The sequence below is a fragment of the Castanea sativa genome, chromosome 12 (assembly GCF_040712315.1).
Source record: "Castanea sativa cultivar Marrone di Chiusa Pesio chromosome 12, ASM4071231v1".
Lineage (NCBI taxonomy): Eukaryota > Viridiplantae > Streptophyta > Magnoliopsida > Fagales > Fagaceae > Castanea > Castanea sativa.
The window spans coordinates 15,947,390-15,966,508 of record NC_134024.1 but is presented as its reverse complement, the minus strand read 5'-3'; the positions used below and the strand labels follow the sequence as shown (position 1 = coordinate 15,966,508).

The following is a 19,119-nucleotide window of genomic DNA, read 5'->3' as shown; positions in this document are numbered from 1 at the left end:
AAAATATATAAGGTAGCTTAAAGGTAGGATGTAGTCTTCTATGTAATTGTTATATGCAATCAATGACTCATAACATGTGTGAAGTCTACAAGTATGTGGTCTGAAAAACTGTGAAACAATAGTTGCATAAAATTAATGTATAAGATAGATTATGTTGGTTTAGATTTCAACTACGAGAAACTAGTTGTAAACAATCACTTTCATATAAATTGTGTCATGACTTTTATTATAACTTTAATAAAATCAATTGTGAGTGGTAAACAATCACTTTCACATATTTCTATCATTTTTTCTCCACCGTTCATATTTTACACATATCTCCATCATTTTTTCTCCACCGTTCATACTTTACGGCATTATAATTTTGATAAAAGTTATTGCACTAAAAAAGGTATAACTAAACTTTATAATCTCATAACTCCTTTTTCAAATTGGCTGGCAGCCTCATGCAAGCTTCCACAAAAGGAGACATTCCTTACTGCCTTGCGAAGTAGTTGCAGAACAAAATCAAAAGAAACAGGACAGAAAGTCATCGACATTGACTTCAATTGTAGTGGCTCACTTGCAGAAAATAAATTTGACAATGACTTTAATTGTAGCTGCACTCCCCTTCAAATGATCCTCTTTGGTCTACATCATCATGCCCCGTCCACGAGTCTAATAAATTTATCGACCGTTTGAGCAAAATTTTCTCTGGTCCAAAGGGAACATGCAATTAGATGTAACATGCATTTGTGGGACACGCGAAAATGATAGACAACTCAGGTTTCACCAATGGCGTGACTGTCTCATTTTTTAGTTTACTAGGTAAGCCATACAGTTAAATAAAATTCCTCCAAGACAAGACAGACTGGGAGTCAAGTCAGAATTATCAAATCTTATCATGCAGTGACATGTGTGATGTATCATAGATTTGTGGGACACATGAAAATGATTGGCAATTCAGGGTGACTATCTCATTTTTAAATTCAAATTTGCTAGGTGAACCAGACAAATATTTGTCCAAGTCAAGACAATAAGAACATGTCAGTTGGAATTAGCAATCCAAAAACTACAAAGTCCAATAAGAATCATAAGAAACCGAATTTTAAATTAATCATCTTGTTAATTCAAATCAATTTATTTTTTATTGGGGCTTGGATTTTTTTATAATTTTGCTCATGGTTACATGATTACATCCCAGTTGACAATGACTCTCTGGATGGAATCTTTATATATAAATTATTGCAACAAAAAAACACCCACTTTCAATGAAGTGGCAAAACATTCAACAGGAAACAAAACGATTTATTGTAGTTCTTTTGTGTAAATTGAACATGAGTAAAATACGAGGCAATTTTTGTTGGTATCTTAAGCATACAACTCGTCAACATTACACTCCCCAATGAAAACTTTTAAGCTCCGTGGTGAACCACAACTGCCTTCAGCAATAATTGCTCTATCATTGGCAGCCATGTGAGCAACAACCTTGTAAATCATTTCGATCTGCAAAAAAAGACGAGAAAGTAAAAAGTTTTAGTTAAGCCTTCAGTTTGTTTGTGAGAGTTTCTAAAAAGGGAGTAGGGTAGAAGATGTGCAGTGATAGTTACACACTACGTACCAGATACATAGATGAAATATCTATTTTGAAAACATGATTTTAGTTAATCTTTTGAAATAGTGTTTTCAAAATACGATACTCCATCTCACAATTATAACTAAAATCATGTTTTCAAAACACGATTTCAGTTAGTGTATATGGCATTGTATAACTTAGTGTGTGCAACAATAATTAACGATAAAAGATATTGCAATTACATCTTCAGGAGCATGGCAACGCTCAGCTACTTCCTCAAGGGTCAAGGGTTCTACAGGCTCTTTACAACTGAAAAATGAGACACAAATTTGTAGTAATCAGTTACAAATCTACTTTTAACTAAACAAAAAGAGAACATTAGCACAGAACAGAACTGCATCTAAGAAGTATCATTTTATGCAGAAGTTAGTTGCAAACAGATTTATTGACTACTCAAATGGTCAGAATCCAAGTCCCCTATGGTAAATGCTGCGGTCCTTTTATTTCGTCCAGGTTTTGGTTAATGTTAATATAAAATTTTAAAGGCCCTGCCAGAGGATTCCTGGGTTTGGGATGTGTATTTGTAATACTAAAAATCTTTTTATAAAATCCAAAATTTTCGTATCTTATTTTCAGAAGTCAAACATACAGCAATAACACCATCCTGATATTTTATCCTTGTCTATACTCATGCACTAGGGACATCTAAAAATGACATATTTTGGCATAAAACCTGCTCCAACAAACCCTATTGCTTTCAAGCAAGCTTTCTCACTTGAAAAAGAACTACTCTATATTTACAAGGTTAAAATATATTTAATTATTTTTCTGAGACCATAAATTTAAGATTCACATAGGACTTCACATTTCAAAATTGATATTAAAAAAAATTGTTTAAAAAAAATGATAAATAGGAGTAAAGAAAAAGACCTAGGTTGCTAAAGATTTGACATAATACCTGGCCTCATTGAGTACTGTCAAAACACGCTTCTGAAGAGCTAATACTTCTCCTGCTGCTTTTTTGCCAGCTTCCACTCCTGAGATAAAGATAGACAGAGAGAGATGAAAAGAGGAACACCAGTCAGATAAATTGATCGAACATGAAAAATTAACTTTAAGATAATATATGTAGCGCCGAAAGCATGATGCAGTCGCATCCACCACCTTTGAATGCTGACTTCTGGACCAAAAGTTTAATAAGCAAAAGAAAATCTATATTTACCAGGTTGGTGGTAAGCATTAATGTTGACAAGTGAGGCATATATCCCCACTGCTCGCTCATAAAGTGCTATAAGTGCACCCACGGATCTAGGTGTCACTTCTTGCACTGTTACTGTAATAGACTCGCGGCTATTAGAATACAAAGCTGACCTTGTTCCCTGTATGTAATTGAATTAGTATGTACAGATTAGTAAAAGGACAAGAGTGTTTACCAAAAAAAAAAAAAAGGACAGAGTAACTGGCTGGTTGGAATAAATCTAACCTGTAGCATGCCAAAGAGGTAGTCACCACATGTCACACCAGGTTCAAGCTCCCAATCATGACCAGGGGGTCTATCACGAAGCACCTCAATGAATGTCACAAAGAAATTGTGCACACCTTCTCTCAGTTGTTGAATATAACTACATAAAAGAACAAATGCATCAGGTCTAAGCAGAGTCTGCATCATGGGATATATCATATACTCCTAAAAATTTAACGAAAAACTCACGCATGCTGATCTGTGCTCCCTTTATTTCCATATACGGTAAGTCCTTGATTCACCTGTGATATCAAAGAGTCAAAATCTTCAATTACACTACAATTTGAACATCTTTGACGATAAGTATTTCCATTTATCTCATCAAGCCCATATTGAAGTGGTCCTTTATGCTTTAGTTGGAGTTGGCCCCCTCAACAACTTATGCCAAAAGAAAATGTGATCAAATTTGATGCAAGTTGACTCATTAAGTCTTTCTAGGATATATCAGATAAACACAGCCATGAGGCCAAGGACTCAAAAGAAATACATCAAATTTGAAGCTTTCCAATAGTATACTTATAATACCTTTTTTTTTTATAGGTACAAAAAAGTTTATTATAGAAACTACTATATGCATAGTACCTTTTTTATGTAGTTAATACTTCCCAATACTTATACTTTGTTCAATATCTTACCTGATATTTACACTTCTTAACATAAATATCATATATGACATAATTTTTATGCCACATACTCCAGATGATAAGCCCCATTGGGTCAAAGTTTGAACACAGAAACATGTCAATCAGCAAGAGTTTCAACAAACAAATAAATATCTAAATGCAACATTAATCTTTTAGCAATTTGGATAATTGAACCAACAATCAAACTACTGAATACCCCCTTCTCAAATTTATGCTTGGTCGACTTCTTATAGCCATTCAGAAGACCTTGCGAAAACGTAGATTGAGTGTGTAAATGGCTTGGGGAAAACAAGAATAGGCACATGTCACGTGGGAAAAAAGGGAAATTCTCTAGATAGAATCATATTCACCAATGGCAGAACTCACCAAAATGGTAACAGTACTATATATGCTTCAGTCTAATGAACCTTCTTTTTTATAAGTTAAAATTCTATAGCATGGTCATGATGATTTAAAATTGGATGTCTAACTAGCCATTATGGCATATGAACTTGAATTAATCTTCTAGATTTTCAAGTTTTACATCACTCAATAATTAAGTTGCACACACAAAAGCTAGTTACTCAAATTTGTTGCACATACCCGATTTCCATCCAAGTCAAACTCCTTCCCAATAGATTCCATGACCAACTGCTGCAAATACCGACTAAATAATAATAGGCTGTCCTTGTAAGGAAGAACAACCATATCCTGAGAAAAAAAACAGGGGAAAGAAAAACCAATTTAAGAGAAGCTGAAATTTTAAATATTATGCAAATCTTAATAGAGTATTAAGTACCTTTGATCCTATCCCATCAGAAGCCCAATACCAGCATAAAGCTAGCAACGCTGCAGGATTATTCCTGACCTAAATCAAAGAAATCAACCAAAAGGGTTAAACTTTTTCCCCTTTTTTGTTGGGGGGGGGGGGGGGGTGAAGAGACAAGTATCTCCCATGAAAACAGAACTATTATGACAATAAATTTCACAGTATGCAATTTTGTCTCAAGGAAGCAAGATTTCAACTTATTGGCTGGAATAGAACATCAGACACAATTAAATAAAGAGCACTAAGTCATATTAAAAAAAATTGTACTTTAAAAAGTCATATTAAATATATTTCTAGCCAACAAGAAGAACAGTAGATGTCTTTGCTATTGAAACTAGCAGAATACAGCTCTTTGAATAGGAAGATTCTATTGGTCTGGTTGAATCTTCAAAACCACCATTCACACACAGACAAAATAAAGAAAAAGGAAGCATGCATGCATAGAGTTCCCTATCAGTAATAATGAACATGTTTAATACGAAAAAACACACAATTTCAGTTTATGACATATGTTGCACAATGCTAACTCTATGCAGAAAAGAGCCATGCCAGGAATTATCTCTTGCAAAAGGTACCTATCCCCCATTCAAAGGAAAAGCTTAATCTTCAACCTACAGGAGAAATGAGAATGAGGAAATGAAGGGAGTAAACCACTCCACCCTTTCTTATTCAGCATATATCTGCCCTCATTTTTGTGCAGGGTGTTGCTATAACACAAGTAAAAGAAATCTGAAGCCATAAGGGAACAAACCAACTCTTTCCTTTTTCTTTTTTTTTGGTTTGATAAGTAGTCTTTCCAATTTATTAGGAGCTCCTGGCATTGATTTCATTGGGGCATTTGGAACAAATGTAAACTTTGTTTCTAATTAGACTGTACAGGATGAACTGTAAATGACAGATTAATGACTTTGTCCACTTCCATAAATTTATGACCAACAAAGTTCTTTATCCTCACCGAATAAATAACAGCATCAGAACTAGACAATGATTAAAAAGAATGGTTGATTGCAAATTCATACCACAGTAGTTCTATTTGCCTCATCCATTATTGATGCACCAGCAAGCATTTCTCTTATGTCAATTCCCTGAAGCATAAATTGCATATAAATAACCATAAAACATAAAGGATTATCACATCAAATTCAGAATTCAAGAATCACTAACCTGAAGTGCTGCTGGAAGCAGACCAACTGCAGACATTTCAGAAGTTCTACCACCCACCCAGTCAAACATAGGGAATCTAGCTAACCAGCCCTCAATTCTTGCAGTGTTGTCTAATAATGAATTTTCTTGTGTTATAGCAACACCCTGCACAAAAACATTTTTAAGCAACCAAATCACAATTTTGCCATCAAATTAAGAAGGAGAAAAATCCCAGGCATTAATGTCTGGACTACATCCAAATATGTGCAAATCAATCTATATCTTATCTGGCTAGTGTTAAGACTTGCAAAATCTTAGTTTGCAACTCTGGATCAAAATTATCACCAAAAAATTGTTTTAGATTTTTATTATGAAGTAGGGGTGTAATTAATAAAAGCAGAAAGAAAAACCTGAGATCAAAACCTGTTTTGCAAACTCCAGGCCAGCTTCACGAAAAGCCTTCTGTACTTCCAACAAACCATTTCTAGTTTCAGGAGTGCCTCCACTCTAAGGAAAAGTTGACATTACATTAGCAGCAAACCTTACAACGTAATCCAGAATACCCATTATTTAACTGCAAAATGGCTCTTTTTTCAGGGGCTTATTTCCAGCTTATTCTTATGTACATCTTTTTAAAGCTGCACTTTTTCTAGGTACAATTGTACTTTTTCTAGGTACAACTATACTATTTTAAGCATAATAAGCCAATGAAAATAAGCTCTCCCAAACGAGGACTAAACAAATAAGGAAGGATAATTTCCACGCAGACCTTTGAAATCACTATTACAAGGGTAGATGCCAGCTCATCACCAAGCTGTGCAATCTGATGATCAATTCCTGCTGGATCTGTATTGTCAATGAATCTTATCTGCCAATAAGACAAGAACATATTTATCAGCACATTCAAAAACAATCAAAATAGGAGCAATAGAATCAAGTTAGATTAAAAAGTACGCATAGCTAGGTTATATCATTGAAAAAAAGGACAATTTACAATTTGCCACTCCTTCAATGTCTAGATATTGTAATCCAGCTCTTAGTCCTTATGAGGCATAGAAACCCTCACAAGCCATTGGGTAGCTTGGTTATATGATATCATTTGAAGCCAGTAAGGCCATTCCTTCATTTACTCGTTTGGGAGGAGGGAATGGAATGGAATGTAATGGAAATGAATGAAAAGAGTAATTTTATAATATTCTTCTCTTCTCTTGTTTGGGAGTTTTAATGGAGGAAATGGAAAGCTTATTCCCTTGTTTGGGAGTTTAAGTGGGAGGGAATGAAATAGGTAGGAGGGAACATTCATTCCTCTCTATTCCCTTAAAACCTCAAATTTTCATTCCTCCCGAAATTGGGAGGAATGAGAGGGAATGGAATTAGATTTAATAATTTTTTTTTACTAAAACTCCCAAAATACCCCTATATATTCAACCCTTTATTTTAAAATAGAGGTCTAATAGTAAAATTGTCATAAAATTATTCTATTTCATTCCCTCCATGTTGCTTCCAAACAAGATTACTTACATTCTATTCATTTTCATTTATTTTCATTCCTTTATTTTAAAACATCCAATCAAGGTTACTTAATTTCATTCTATTCCATTCTTTTCCATTTCTTTCCCTTACTTAAATACATTTCATTCCATTCATTTCCATTCCCTTAAGATCATTTCATTCCCTTATGAACTCCCAAACGGAGCCTTAGGGTGTAATATATGCACCAGACAAGCCCTAACCAGAATATATTGCACCACTCATGACAATTACTTCTCAAACAAATAATTTTTTTATAAGTAATTTTCATTAAAAGCACAACCCTAGTACATAAGATGCATATAGGATAAAACACCCTGAAGACTAGCATCTAAAATTCAAAAGTTCAAAAAAAAACCCAAATTCAAAGTGGAAATAATTAAAATAGGAGGAATGGGATCAGTTCGATTTAACAGTATGCATAGCTGGGTTATATCAGTTTGATTTAACAGTCAGGCCTTTCCTCTACTTGGAGTGTAATACATCCACCAGACAAGCCCCAACCAGAATATATTGCACCACTCATAACAAATACTTCTCAACCAAATAATTCTTTGATAAATGAAATTTACTAAAAGCACAATAAGAAACACAGCCCTAGTACATAGGATGTATATGGGATAAAACATCCTTACTAGCATCTAATATTTCAAAAGTTCAAAAAACTCAAACAAATGCTAAATGGAAAGTGAGGTAGTAGCTCAAGAACAACAACCCATGATGATTATATCACACTTTCTTCAATTGTCCATTGTAAGGATTTCTGTCCACGTAAAAATACGACAAGCTTTAACCTTTCATAATACATCCACCAGACAAGCCCCAACCAGAATATATTGCACCACTCTTAACAAATACTTCTCAACCAAATAATTCTTTGATAAATGAAATTTATTAAAAGCAAAATAAGAAACACAACCCTAGTACATAGGATGTTTATAGGATAAAACATCCTTACTAGTATCTACAATTTCAAAAGTTTAAAAAACTCGAACAAATGCTAAATGGAAATTGAGGTAGTAGCTCAAGAACAGCAACCCACAATGATTATATCACGCTTTCTTAAATTGTTAATTGCAAGGATTTCTGTCCACGTAAAAATATGACAAGCTTCAACCTTTCATAAATTTTTCCAATGTACTGCCAACCCCAACCTTGGTGCCATATGATTTTGAGTTCAAAGCCATGGCTTTTAGTAGGAATCCAAATCATTTTATCATCAACCCCCTAACAAACTTTGTAGAGCATTTCAAGACCAAAGGATTCCAGTTCCAATAATGCACCACTCTAACAAATCTTTGGTTCCAATGAAGACTATCATTTGACCAGACCATATTTTCTGCCATTGTTGCATCGTTTTTGATAATTCAATTATTACAAAAAGTGGGGAAGGGGGAATTTGAACACGAGTTCCACCAGGCTCTTGGCCCCCATTGTTGGATCATTATCCCATGCAATGTGGAAGTGTTCTTTGTATGCTAAACAAATTTGGGAAGGAAAGGGGGGGGGGGGGGAGAGAGAGTCACAGTTCATCAAGAAAAGGCAAAGCACGAAAAAAAAAAAAAAAAAAAAAAAAAAAAAAGCTTCTTCAACATGTATATTCAATTAATATTTTAACATATGGAGTATGAAAAAAATGAAAGATATAAGATGAAAAAAAATGCTGGTGCAGCGAAATTTGTCACAATTATACTTTATAATTGCAATGTGGATGATTAAAGAAAAAGCAAAACCAGCACCGATAGACACCCAAGTACAAGGGTCTCATGTACCTTAAGAGGAGGATTATCGGGGGCCAACGCCTCTGCAACAAACTGTGGTCCAAGAGCTGAACCTCCAATCCCAACAGAAAGTATTTGAGTAAAGTGACCTTCTGGAGAAGTTGGGGGTTTAATCTGCAATTTTGATTTCAAGCAAAGAGCACGTAAAAAAAAATGGCAAAGTAGACCACCACTGACAACATAATGCCGAAAGTATTTTGGTAGCATTCCAATAATTCAAATTATGGCATGCATCTAAAAACTCGTACATGTATTTAATGTCTTAAACCCTAGAAGGCAAGTAATAGAAAGGGGAACACAATTCCACACAACATCCAGCAGACACCTTCTTGATCAACCAAGCGAAATTCCATTTTTCGTTATATTAGACTTTCAAAAAGTATAGTTAACAGTGTTATACCATTCTTCTTTTCTTATTGAAAAAAATACACCAACCTCCCTTGAGATATAAAGGAGTGACAATGACAACTTGCAAAAAAGACAGTCCTCTCCTTAAGATTTGTGATAAACATAACTAATACAATGAAATACCTATTTTACCCTTGAGTAGTTTAATTAAACATTCCTAATTTTTGGTAAATTGATTAAATCAGATATCTTAAGGACAAAACAAGGACTTCATTGATAACCAAGGGAAAATCAAAAACATTATCACTTAAATAAGGACAAGTTATTCCACAAGAATTTTATTGTATTTTTTATATGCACTTATGGTGCGTTTGGATAAGCGGTTGCAAAACAGTGTTTTGAGTTAAAATGAGCATTTGTATGAGGAATTGCTGATGCAAAACGGAATTGGGTTTAAAAACACACTTTTAGGCTCCCAAGACACCTAACCAAACGGACCCTTATCGCAAAGCTTAGTAAAGGACTGTCATTTCCTTATACCTTGAGGATATTGTAATTTTCCCTTTATTTTTTTGATTTCTTAATAGAATATGATAAACAGTATAAAAACTCCAATTAGCTTCTAAACACTTGGACACAACGAATATAACAATGTTACCTTCAAATCTCAAAGTACAGCCTTTTTCAAACTTCACTTTTCAAACCCCATTTTCAAAAACTGAAAAAGAAAATTGTCCCAAAACTCGAGCATTTAGTATGAATGTGAGTTTCCAACAGAGACATCAAGTGTTCAAATACCCTCTCCCCGAACTATCGAATTATAAATAAATAAATAATCCAATTTTAAGTCAATCCAAACAATCCCCTAATGCCTAACTTCCATAAGCAACGAATTTGCAACTGATTAAACGACCATATATTGACTCAAAATTAGTCAAACTTCTCAAAAGTCAACAGTCAAAACTGACCTTACCACTGACGACGTCGTTTGCGAAGCTACACACAGCGTCGAGTGTGTTCTCAATCTGAGACCTCAAGGACGATTTGGGCGCGAGCTTAGGGCTCCGAAGCCAATAGTGTCCGACCATGCGACCTTCGTCCGGGTTCGCAATCGCGCCTTTCTCCAACTCCTCCATGGCCTTAAACGCGCCTCTGAACCGGGGCTCCATCTCGGCCACGAACTCGTCCGAGAACCCGACCCGGCTCACATCGATGAGCAACCCTAGGTCCTTGTGCTGGTACAGCCAATCCACGTACCTCCTCCACAGAGCCCTAGGATCTTTCTCCAAAGCTTCAATCTTCTCCTTCTTCTTCAAAATCTCAGGCTTCGAAGACGACGATAGCTCGGCGGAGATCTCGCGCGCCACGGACTGAGTCCGATCGGCGAGTTTGGGCGGCGAGCGAGTTGGGAACGCCAACCAGTCGCGTCGGAGCGAGTGGATTGATCTGAGGAGAGGCTTTTGGGGCTTGAGAGATGGGGAAGATGAACAAATGCCAGAGATGGAAGCCATTGGAGATCGCGAAGAAAACGGTGTCGTTTAGAGAGGGGTTTGCTGGTAGTAGTGGTAGTACTAATCCATGGCGAGGTTTTAAATTTCTGAGCCGAGAAAATTTGGGTTTGTGTCTGTGTTTGGGTTTGTGTTTGTGTATTGGGGTTTTTGTCTGTTGGTTCAGGGTGACATGGTTCACTCATTGATTGGCTGGTAGTTTCCTTGCTAATTGACCGGAATGGACTTTGGCGGGTTTCTATTTTACACCAATGCCCCCACATATTCCTCCTCAGTCACTGTCTGTAATGTTGACTAGTCGAGCTACCCCAATAGGAAATTGCCACGTCGATAACATAATTTATCTGAAGCATACTCCAATTTTCTGTTTTTAAATTGGCTTGCCAGTTGGCTCAAAATCAAAGGTATTTAGATTCACTAAAACGGACGAGAGTGTGACCTTTAAAAAAAGAACAAATCAACGTATGAATATATGATTTTAAATTTTAATGCTATTTTGGTGCTCCTTTTTTGGAACTAGCTTCATCAATATATGAACATATGATTTCGGTATTTATTTTTTGGAGCTAGCATTATCACACTTGTGGCCATATTAGTAGTTCTTAATAGGCTTGTCAACGGTCGGGTTTGTGCCCAACTTAGCCTCGACCCGAATGGGGTGGGTGAATAAAAAATTGACCCGAAGACCTAGTCGAATTTTTTGATTCGAGTCTTGTCGGTTTCAGGTTGATTCGGGTCGGTATCAAGTTTATCACCGAGATCTGACGAGATTCGGGTCGGTATTGATTCGGATGAAATTTGGCCAGATCTGACGAGATCTGACCAAAATCTAGCCAAATTCGTTGAGATCTGGCCTAGAATTCGTCAGATAACAGTGAGATCTAGTTGGAAAATCGTAATACTTCGTTGAAAATGATCAAAGATTCGATTCGAGCCGAGTGTCACGGGTTTGGAACACAAAAACCAACAACCGACTTGCATGGGGTCAAGTTAGCTTTGCCGGAACCTGCATCCAACCGATGGAGTCGTCAGATTGGGTGGTGGCGGTCAGACACAGGCGGGTTAGTCGGGTTGTGTAGGTCGCCGGGTCTTCCGGGCAGTAGTATTTCTTAATGCATAATATAGTGGACAAACGTGTACACAAGGGATTTAGTATATTTTTTGGTCCAACGATATGCTTATCATAAATTCTTTAGAATTAGCCTCACGACATTCCGGGCCATATTAGGATCTGTTTGGATACTGCTTATTACTGAAAATTGAAAACACTGTAGTAAAATAATTTTTAAATGTGTAAATAGTGCTATGGGATCCAATTTTAAAATTGATTTTGCCAAATTCCGTACTTACAGGTCCCATAAATAGTGCACGGGGCCCACTGGGTAAAACACCAAACGCAAACGATGTTCTAGTGCAATCCAAACACTCGCTTAGTAGTTCTCAGTGTAATGAGTTTTTTTTTTTTTTAGGGTTTAGTGTCATTTTTAGTGTCATACTAATATTATTCATTATCACTATCAATTTATTTGAATGAAATTCCATATTTTCATCGATTTATTGGTCTTTTATAATAAAATTTGTAATGGTTTTAGCTTTTCTTAAATGAATTATAACTTTCTCCTAGTTCTTCAATAATTCTAGTCTAGAATTCGCCTCCTAATCTTATAGTCCATATTATTTCTTCTTATATACATATATTTTTTGATACATTGATAATTTGATAGTTGAGGGAACAAAGAGTTGAACCATTTATATCTTCATAAAAAATATTAAGAGTTGTTAGTTGAGTTACAAAGTTTTTAACAATGTACATAGTGTTTTAAATCAATAAGAATTTTGCTATGGCTTTTAGCTCAAAACTGCTAACAATCAACAATTTTAACTAGATGATATAATCCCATATTAAATTTACTTAACAAACTCATTTTTAACTCTTTTGTCGTGCGTGCTTCATAACTTCGCTTCTTCTTCTTTTTCCTTTTTTTTTTTTTGAGAAACACACACACATATATAAAGGAAGGAGATGAGATAAATGAATACATTCACACGCCAACAAAAAAACTGCATGCGACAGTTAGTGTCGTGAAGTAAGTGATAAACCCCTTCTCAATATCACATATTACTGATGTGGGACGACTTAACAACACTAAGTAATTTTTTTTTTGTTGAGAAACACATACACACACATATATAGGGGAAGGGGGATGAGACAAGGGAATACACTCACACACCAACATCAAAACTGCATGCGACTTCGCTTCTTATTTTGAGTAATTATATAGTACTAATTACCAATTCTAGTGTGCAACATGACAAAGGGCACGTAAAAATAAAATGACCTTTCTTTTTAACTTGAAAAGTCGATTTCTATCTAATTGTAGATTGAAGGCTACCATTAGATGGTTTCGGTTCCCATTAACACCTTGGTTTATAATAGCTGTGTGTAATGTGTTGGTATTGTCATTGAATTACACAAGAGGCCAATTTCTTGTTTCTAGATTTATGTTAGGACATGACTTAGGTACAATACTTAGATACTATTCTTTAAGTTCTCATCTAAAATTTTTGCCATATAACTTTTTTCTCATATAATGAAAAGTGTATTTTTTTTAATTTAATACTTACATGGCAAAATCTTAAAAGAGAAAACTAAATAAAAATACTTAAGATATTGTATATAAGTTTTATTCATTATGTTAATCTTAGATACAATATTGGTGAAATTATGCTAAGAATAAACTATTGAAGCATGATGCTGAAACCAATAACTCTACAAATGGGGAGAAAAAACAAAATGTGGAGGCTTTTAAGTGCCTGTTTGTTTCAGCTTTTAGAAGTTGAAATGCGCATTTTGAAACCAAATTTATTAAATGTGCGTTTGGTAAATTTTAAAAGTTGTGTTTTGTAAAAAAGTTGCGCGGTAGGTTTTTATCACAATATTTGCACAATACTTTCACAATAAATCTTAAGTAGTAGATTATTATTAGTTAATATTGGTGAGAAAAAAAAATTGTAGAAAGAGAAAAAATTAATTTTAATAGTACCTTTAAATTGAAATCAGTATCAATTTTTATCACAATATTTTTACAATACTTTAACAATAAATCTTAAGTGGTAGGTTATTATTAGCTAATATTGGTGAGAAAAAATAATTTTTTAGAAAGAGAAACAAATAATTGTAATAGTACGTTCAAATTAAAATCAGTATCAATTATTACAATATTTTCACAATAAATCTTAAGTGGTAAGTTATTATTAGCTAATATTAGTGAGAAAAAAATAATTTTTTTAGAAAAAGGAAAATTGATTTAAGTACGATGAAGTAGTTTATTTGAGTATGAAACAGACTCTTTTATATTTACATTGTCCTTTTTGGTAATTTACCATTCAAACCACCACTTTTATAAGTGTCAGCTAAACACTCAGTTTTTTCAAAAAGCATTTTTTAACCGTTTTTAAAAAAAACACTTTTTCATACTGCACTTTTTAAAAACCCCACTTTTTCAAAAATGCTAGTTTTAAAAAGCTGAACCAAATTCACCCTAAAATTGATACTGCAGGAGGCCTTCCTACCAGAATCTCATTGGGGCAAATGAGCAAAGTGTGGTAAAAGAAGTGAAATGTATGTAGACTATCAAAGTTTTTTAATTTGTGGAAGGAAAGTATGATTTGCTTTTATATATAGAGGCACGGAATTAGAGATTTTGATATGGCAAGTATTTTATATCCATCCACACATCACTTGCCAAAAGAAAGGGACAGACCCATGAAAATAAATTTTCACATTCAACAATTGAGCTCTTTACACGTGATGCAAATTGTGGGGTTATGGTCCAATAACAAGAATGAGCAATGTAATGATGCAAAGGATTAAGAAATATCAATGAAACGTGTTTGCTAATTATCTTTTGCGTATATTTGTTATGTTAGAAAATTATTTTCCAGTAAAAATTCGAGATTTAATAGTTATTTAAACTTAAAGCATTTGAACAAAACCATAGTGCTTTTTGATAGTATAGCTCACCTACATGGTGTTGCTGAATGATTGAATGGCTGATCATGTGCTTGAATGTAAGTTGCACGTGCTCATGCTTGGTTAGCCATATCCAATTCTTGATCAATTAAGCTAGGTGTTTGGCATACAAAAATATTTGGATGCTCAACCTGTTAGTCTAAGAAGTCTGTTAAGATCATCCACAGCAGTGGAGCTAAAAATTTAGCAATTTAGCTCCACCAAAAGTTACTTTATCTATTTTACCTACACACATGCTGCAGCAGTGGATCTATTTTAGCTTTCAACACAATAAAATAATATAAACATTACAATAAAATAATATATATACCACAATAAAATAATACATCTCACTACAATAAAAATACCACAATAAAAAGGTAATGTGAACACAAAATAAAAAATTAATTTTTTTTTTAGCTCTCATGAACAGTGCACATCTATCTATGTGCATTATGTATAATTTAAAAAAATATAGATTTAGCTCCACTGCTGCATACTTCTTTTTGGTGTTTTGGTGGAGCTAAAATAGCTATATAGCTATTTAGCTCCACTGCTGCAAGTGCTCTTAAGCACAGCTTAAAACCAAAAAGGATCTACATTCATATTTTGACACTTTAGGTATAAGAGAATGGCATTCATTTCTCAGCTGCCCTTCTTGCAACTATTACCGATGATACCAACTTTTCCACTGTTTGTGAGAATAGTAACACCCGTAAAACCCATTACTTTTGATCTTATCATAACCTCCCTTAATGTGTATTTAGATGAGTTTATTTTATTTATAGAGTAAAAGTATACTTTTACACTTTTACTTTGAAAAATATGATACTTTTAAAAAGTTACACATTTTCTTTTGAAATCAAAATAAATTAATCTAAATAAGTTGTCACTCCTTTGTTACCATTATTTCGATAATAGATGTGGCCCAAATTTGATTGTCAATTAGTCATGACTGTCCACAACAAGCATATTATTTAAATAGTTGAAACTAATGGTGACTGTTGCATCTAAAGGTCTGCATGTTTAATTTACAGATACAACAACCACCTCATGATTTCATCATTGTGTGCCTCTCCAAGATATCAAAAGTTCTTGACTTTTAGATAGGCACAAGAGACTCCTAACTTGTTTTCTGCCTCTCGCGCCCTTTCTTGTCCGAGGCTTTTAATTGCTTTCAGAAGACATTGAAGTTATTCAAGAGAGGGTGAGAAAACTAAAAGTGTGCTTTGGTTGTAGTTTTTTATTGTTTATTTTATTCGCTAAAAGTTAGTTAAAAATTTTAACATTATTGGTGTTATTACTTATTGATTTCCTCCTCCATCTTTACCTACATAGTTCACAAAATGCGAATAAACAACACATTGAAACACAAATATGAGAAATCACTAGACACATGAGAGAGAGGGAGCAGTGAATTGACTATTGAGTGAGAGGGAGCAATAAGTGGTTTGGGGTTTGAGAATTGAGAGTAGGAGGAGGGCATGAGACTCTGAGAGTGAGTACGTCTAAAATAGAATAAGTTAAAATTAGATACTTATATGAAGTGTTTAAAGATTTAGGGTCGGTAAAGTTTGAACTGACAATTATATCACTTATAAGTTTTTGCAATTACTCATTTTTTTTTAACTTTAAAATATAGGTTTAATATAAAAGACATTCGATAAATCTAAAATAAAACAAATATTTATAAGTTAAAAAAGTTGTTTTAAATGGGTTGTTTTGTGTTAACACATAAACTGGCGTATCAAATGTGTGAATTGTCATGTTTGTGTCGTATTCGCGAGTCATGTCAAACGTTAACACCACTAGTTAAAATATAGTTATACTTGAAAAAAAATGAGGCTTTAAAAAACTATATAACAATAAAGTTAAAAAGCTGAAAGGATTAGCATGAAGTTAGGGTCTGTTTGGGATCTGATTATTTTGCTAAATTGAAAACTTTTCGCTGAAAATACTGTAAAAAAAGGTAAAAGTTAACTGAAATAGTATCATATGATTTGTAAAGAGTAAAAAAAAAAAAATGCAATAGAGCTCATAAATAATAGTAAAAATAAATTATATAGTAAAATAAGCTAACTTTTTAAGCTGAAGCAAATATCACACTTAAAAGCACCAAATTTCCACCAAGTAGCTTAAGAATTGAAGCAAAAAGTATATAATGATTGAAGTTGTTTTCTATAGTATTTTATGTAGTGGTTGCCTGGCTTGTAACAACACCTACAGGGACTAATAGTTTTACATTTTATTAATTGAATTCTCACCGTCTCCTTTAAACTACTACAAGAATAATAAAATAATAAAACGGTCACGCGTAGAGGTATTTGTTGGTGTCAACTCTCAAGCGCGAATCCCACATCGCGTAAAAAAGAGTAAGGGGGAGGCGAGGCAAGGAAATAAAAGGAGAAGGAAGGAGCTAACCAAAGCATACCTTTCTCGGCCTTTTGGCTAAGATCAAGTGTAGTATCTGTTCTTATCAGTTTAATATCTGATATGTGGCCCATCGGGTCACACGATATTAAATTTATTTCTTGAGGGGGAGAGCCCACCACAATAGCTTGCTATTGGGGCTCTTAAGCGTCGTCCATGCGTTGCACTATTGCACGGGCCTGGCGCATCCCACCCAATTATAGTCTAAAAGTTTACTCTAAAATCTGGAACTGTGAATGAATCGGACTAAACAGGCACAAGCCACGGGTGTTTAGTCTTGGGTTTATTCATAGGAGGCCGAAAGCAAGTGCGTTGAAAGAACAGGGCTGGGTTATATTTTATCTCTCAGTTTTTCATTACTATCTTTATACACTAATTTTTCCTTTATAGGCCCAAGACTGAAAACTGTGGTGAGACAGGAGACCAATCAGGTCATAAAAAAAGGCCCAATACTGGATTGGATCGGATCATGATCAGCTCTACTCATTGTATCGAAGTAAATAGGGCCCTATAAATCAAAAGAAACCTATAAAAGCACCTAAAATAAATAAATTTGGTGAAAAATGCTAAAGTTATAAACTATTTTACAATTATTATTATTTCTATATACTATAAAATTGAAGTTTTTGACTTTTTAAGTTTTATTAACTTTTCTTGGAGCTTCCCCACAATTTTCCATGTAATTCTCATTTTTTATTTTATTTTGTTTAAGGAAAATTTAATTGTTTAACTTCAACCCCATATTTTTCTAAAAAAAAAAAAATTCAACCCGATAGTTTTAGGAAAACCCCAATATATTTGACAGACCTCATTTTCTTCTCTCTTTTCTACCCATGACATAGCCACACTATCAGCCATTACTGTCAATGTCAGCCACCATAGCCTAGCCATTGCGTGTTTAAAAGCTAGTTTTTATTTATTATTATTATTATTATTATTATTATTATTATTTGCGTAAAATAGTCCCACATTCTGCAAAAGAGAGTAAGGGGAGTGTAGAAAGGAAATAAAAGGGAGTAACACTAAGTGTTTGTTTGGCTGGTATAGTTTTTTAAAACCTCAATTTTTTATTATTTTTTTTCAATATTTCAAAGTATAAGTATACTGTACCACATTTATAATAGAAAAAACTAAATAAATTATTTCCAAATAGACACTAAAATGACAAAAACTTACCCAATTTTTGCTACGATTTTTCATGTGATGAGTTATGAGTGGTGGAGATATAGACCCACAACTTTTTCTCTTTCACTCACAAATTGTCATTGAGTTGTACAAAAATTGTGTTCTAATTAGTTTAATATATCACCACACACTCTTGGCATGTGGGACGTCCCCACAATATTAAAAATGCCCATCACAATTTAATATGAATATTGTTTAATTTTTAGGCCAAAAGAAAAACAAATTATGTTGCTAAAAATAAATTATTAGTAAGTTAATTATTTTTTTATGCATTGCAAGATTCTAAAAGTCCCATCTTTTTTTTCTTGAAAAATTAGAATGTTTCGATTTTTTAAGTATTTGACTATTTTCTCAGGTGTATGCAGTTCCCTATCCTACATGTACTAGGTTATTGTAGGGAGAAAGCTCATATAAAAGTCAGTCTCTTATATTGTCCATAATGAGAGAAATTAAGCTTATAAACTACACAACAAATTATTCAATCAACAATATTAATTGTATGCAGGGGTTGAAAAGAAACCTATAAACAAATATCTTCTTATTCTTTAAGTGGTTTTTAATCATATTTCTTCCTTTGTGTTTATACACAAATGGCTCTATGTGATTCGTATGACCTTACGCCATGCATAAACTAATAATATGACTGTATATCT

At 33.9% G+C, this 19,119-nt stretch overlaps 1 protein-coding gene and 1 non-coding gene across 2 annotated transcripts; one reads left to right on the top strand and one right to left on the bottom strand.

Annotated features, from left to right (window-relative positions):
• Positions 1-1,183: 1,183 nt before the first annotated feature.
• On the bottom strand, positions 1,184-11,045 carry LOC142619845 (glucose-6-phosphate isomerase 1, chloroplastic). The gene is made up of 14 exons (XM_075793162.1): positions 10,300-11,045; positions 8,975-9,097; positions 6,442-6,540; positions 6,096-6,179; positions 5,694-5,837; positions 5,549-5,614; positions 4,500-4,568; positions 4,304-4,411; positions 3,267-3,319; positions 3,039-3,177; positions 2,778-2,934; positions 2,514-2,592; positions 1,798-1,864; positions 1,184-1,485 (listed from the first exon to the last, which is right to left on the bottom strand). The coding sequence occupies exons 1-14, from the start codon at positions 10,840-10,842 to the stop codon at positions 1,351-1,353; spliced, it is 1,866 nt and encodes a 621-aa protein (XP_075649277.1). The 5' UTR covers positions 10,843-11,045; the 3' UTR covers positions 1,184-1,350.
• A 6,233-nt stretch (positions 11,046-17,278) lies between these two features.
• Positions 17,279-17,474, top strand: LOC142621406 (U2 spliceosomal RNA). Its single transcript, XR_012841785.1, has one exon. It is a non-coding gene; the product is annotated as a U2 spliceosomal RNA (small nuclear RNA).
• The last annotated feature ends 1,645 nt before the right edge of the window (positions 17,475-19,119 follow it).

What these genes read in the sequence shown, in the direction of transcription:
- LOC142619845 (XM_075793162.1), bottom strand. Translation starts at nt 10,842, where the DNA reads ATGGCTTCCATCTCTGGCATTTGTTCATCTTCCCCATCTCTCAAGCCC. An exon ending in CTGATGGGATAGGATCAAAG is followed by an intron (nt 4,412 to 4,499) that starts GTACTTAATACT and finishes TTTTTTTCTCAG; the next exon opens with GATATGGTTGTTCTTCCTTA. An exon ending in TAATGCTTACCACCAACCTG is followed by an intron (nt 2,593 to 2,777) that starts GTAAATATAGAT and finishes TCTTTATCTCAG; the next exon opens with GAGTGGAAGCTGGCAAAAAA.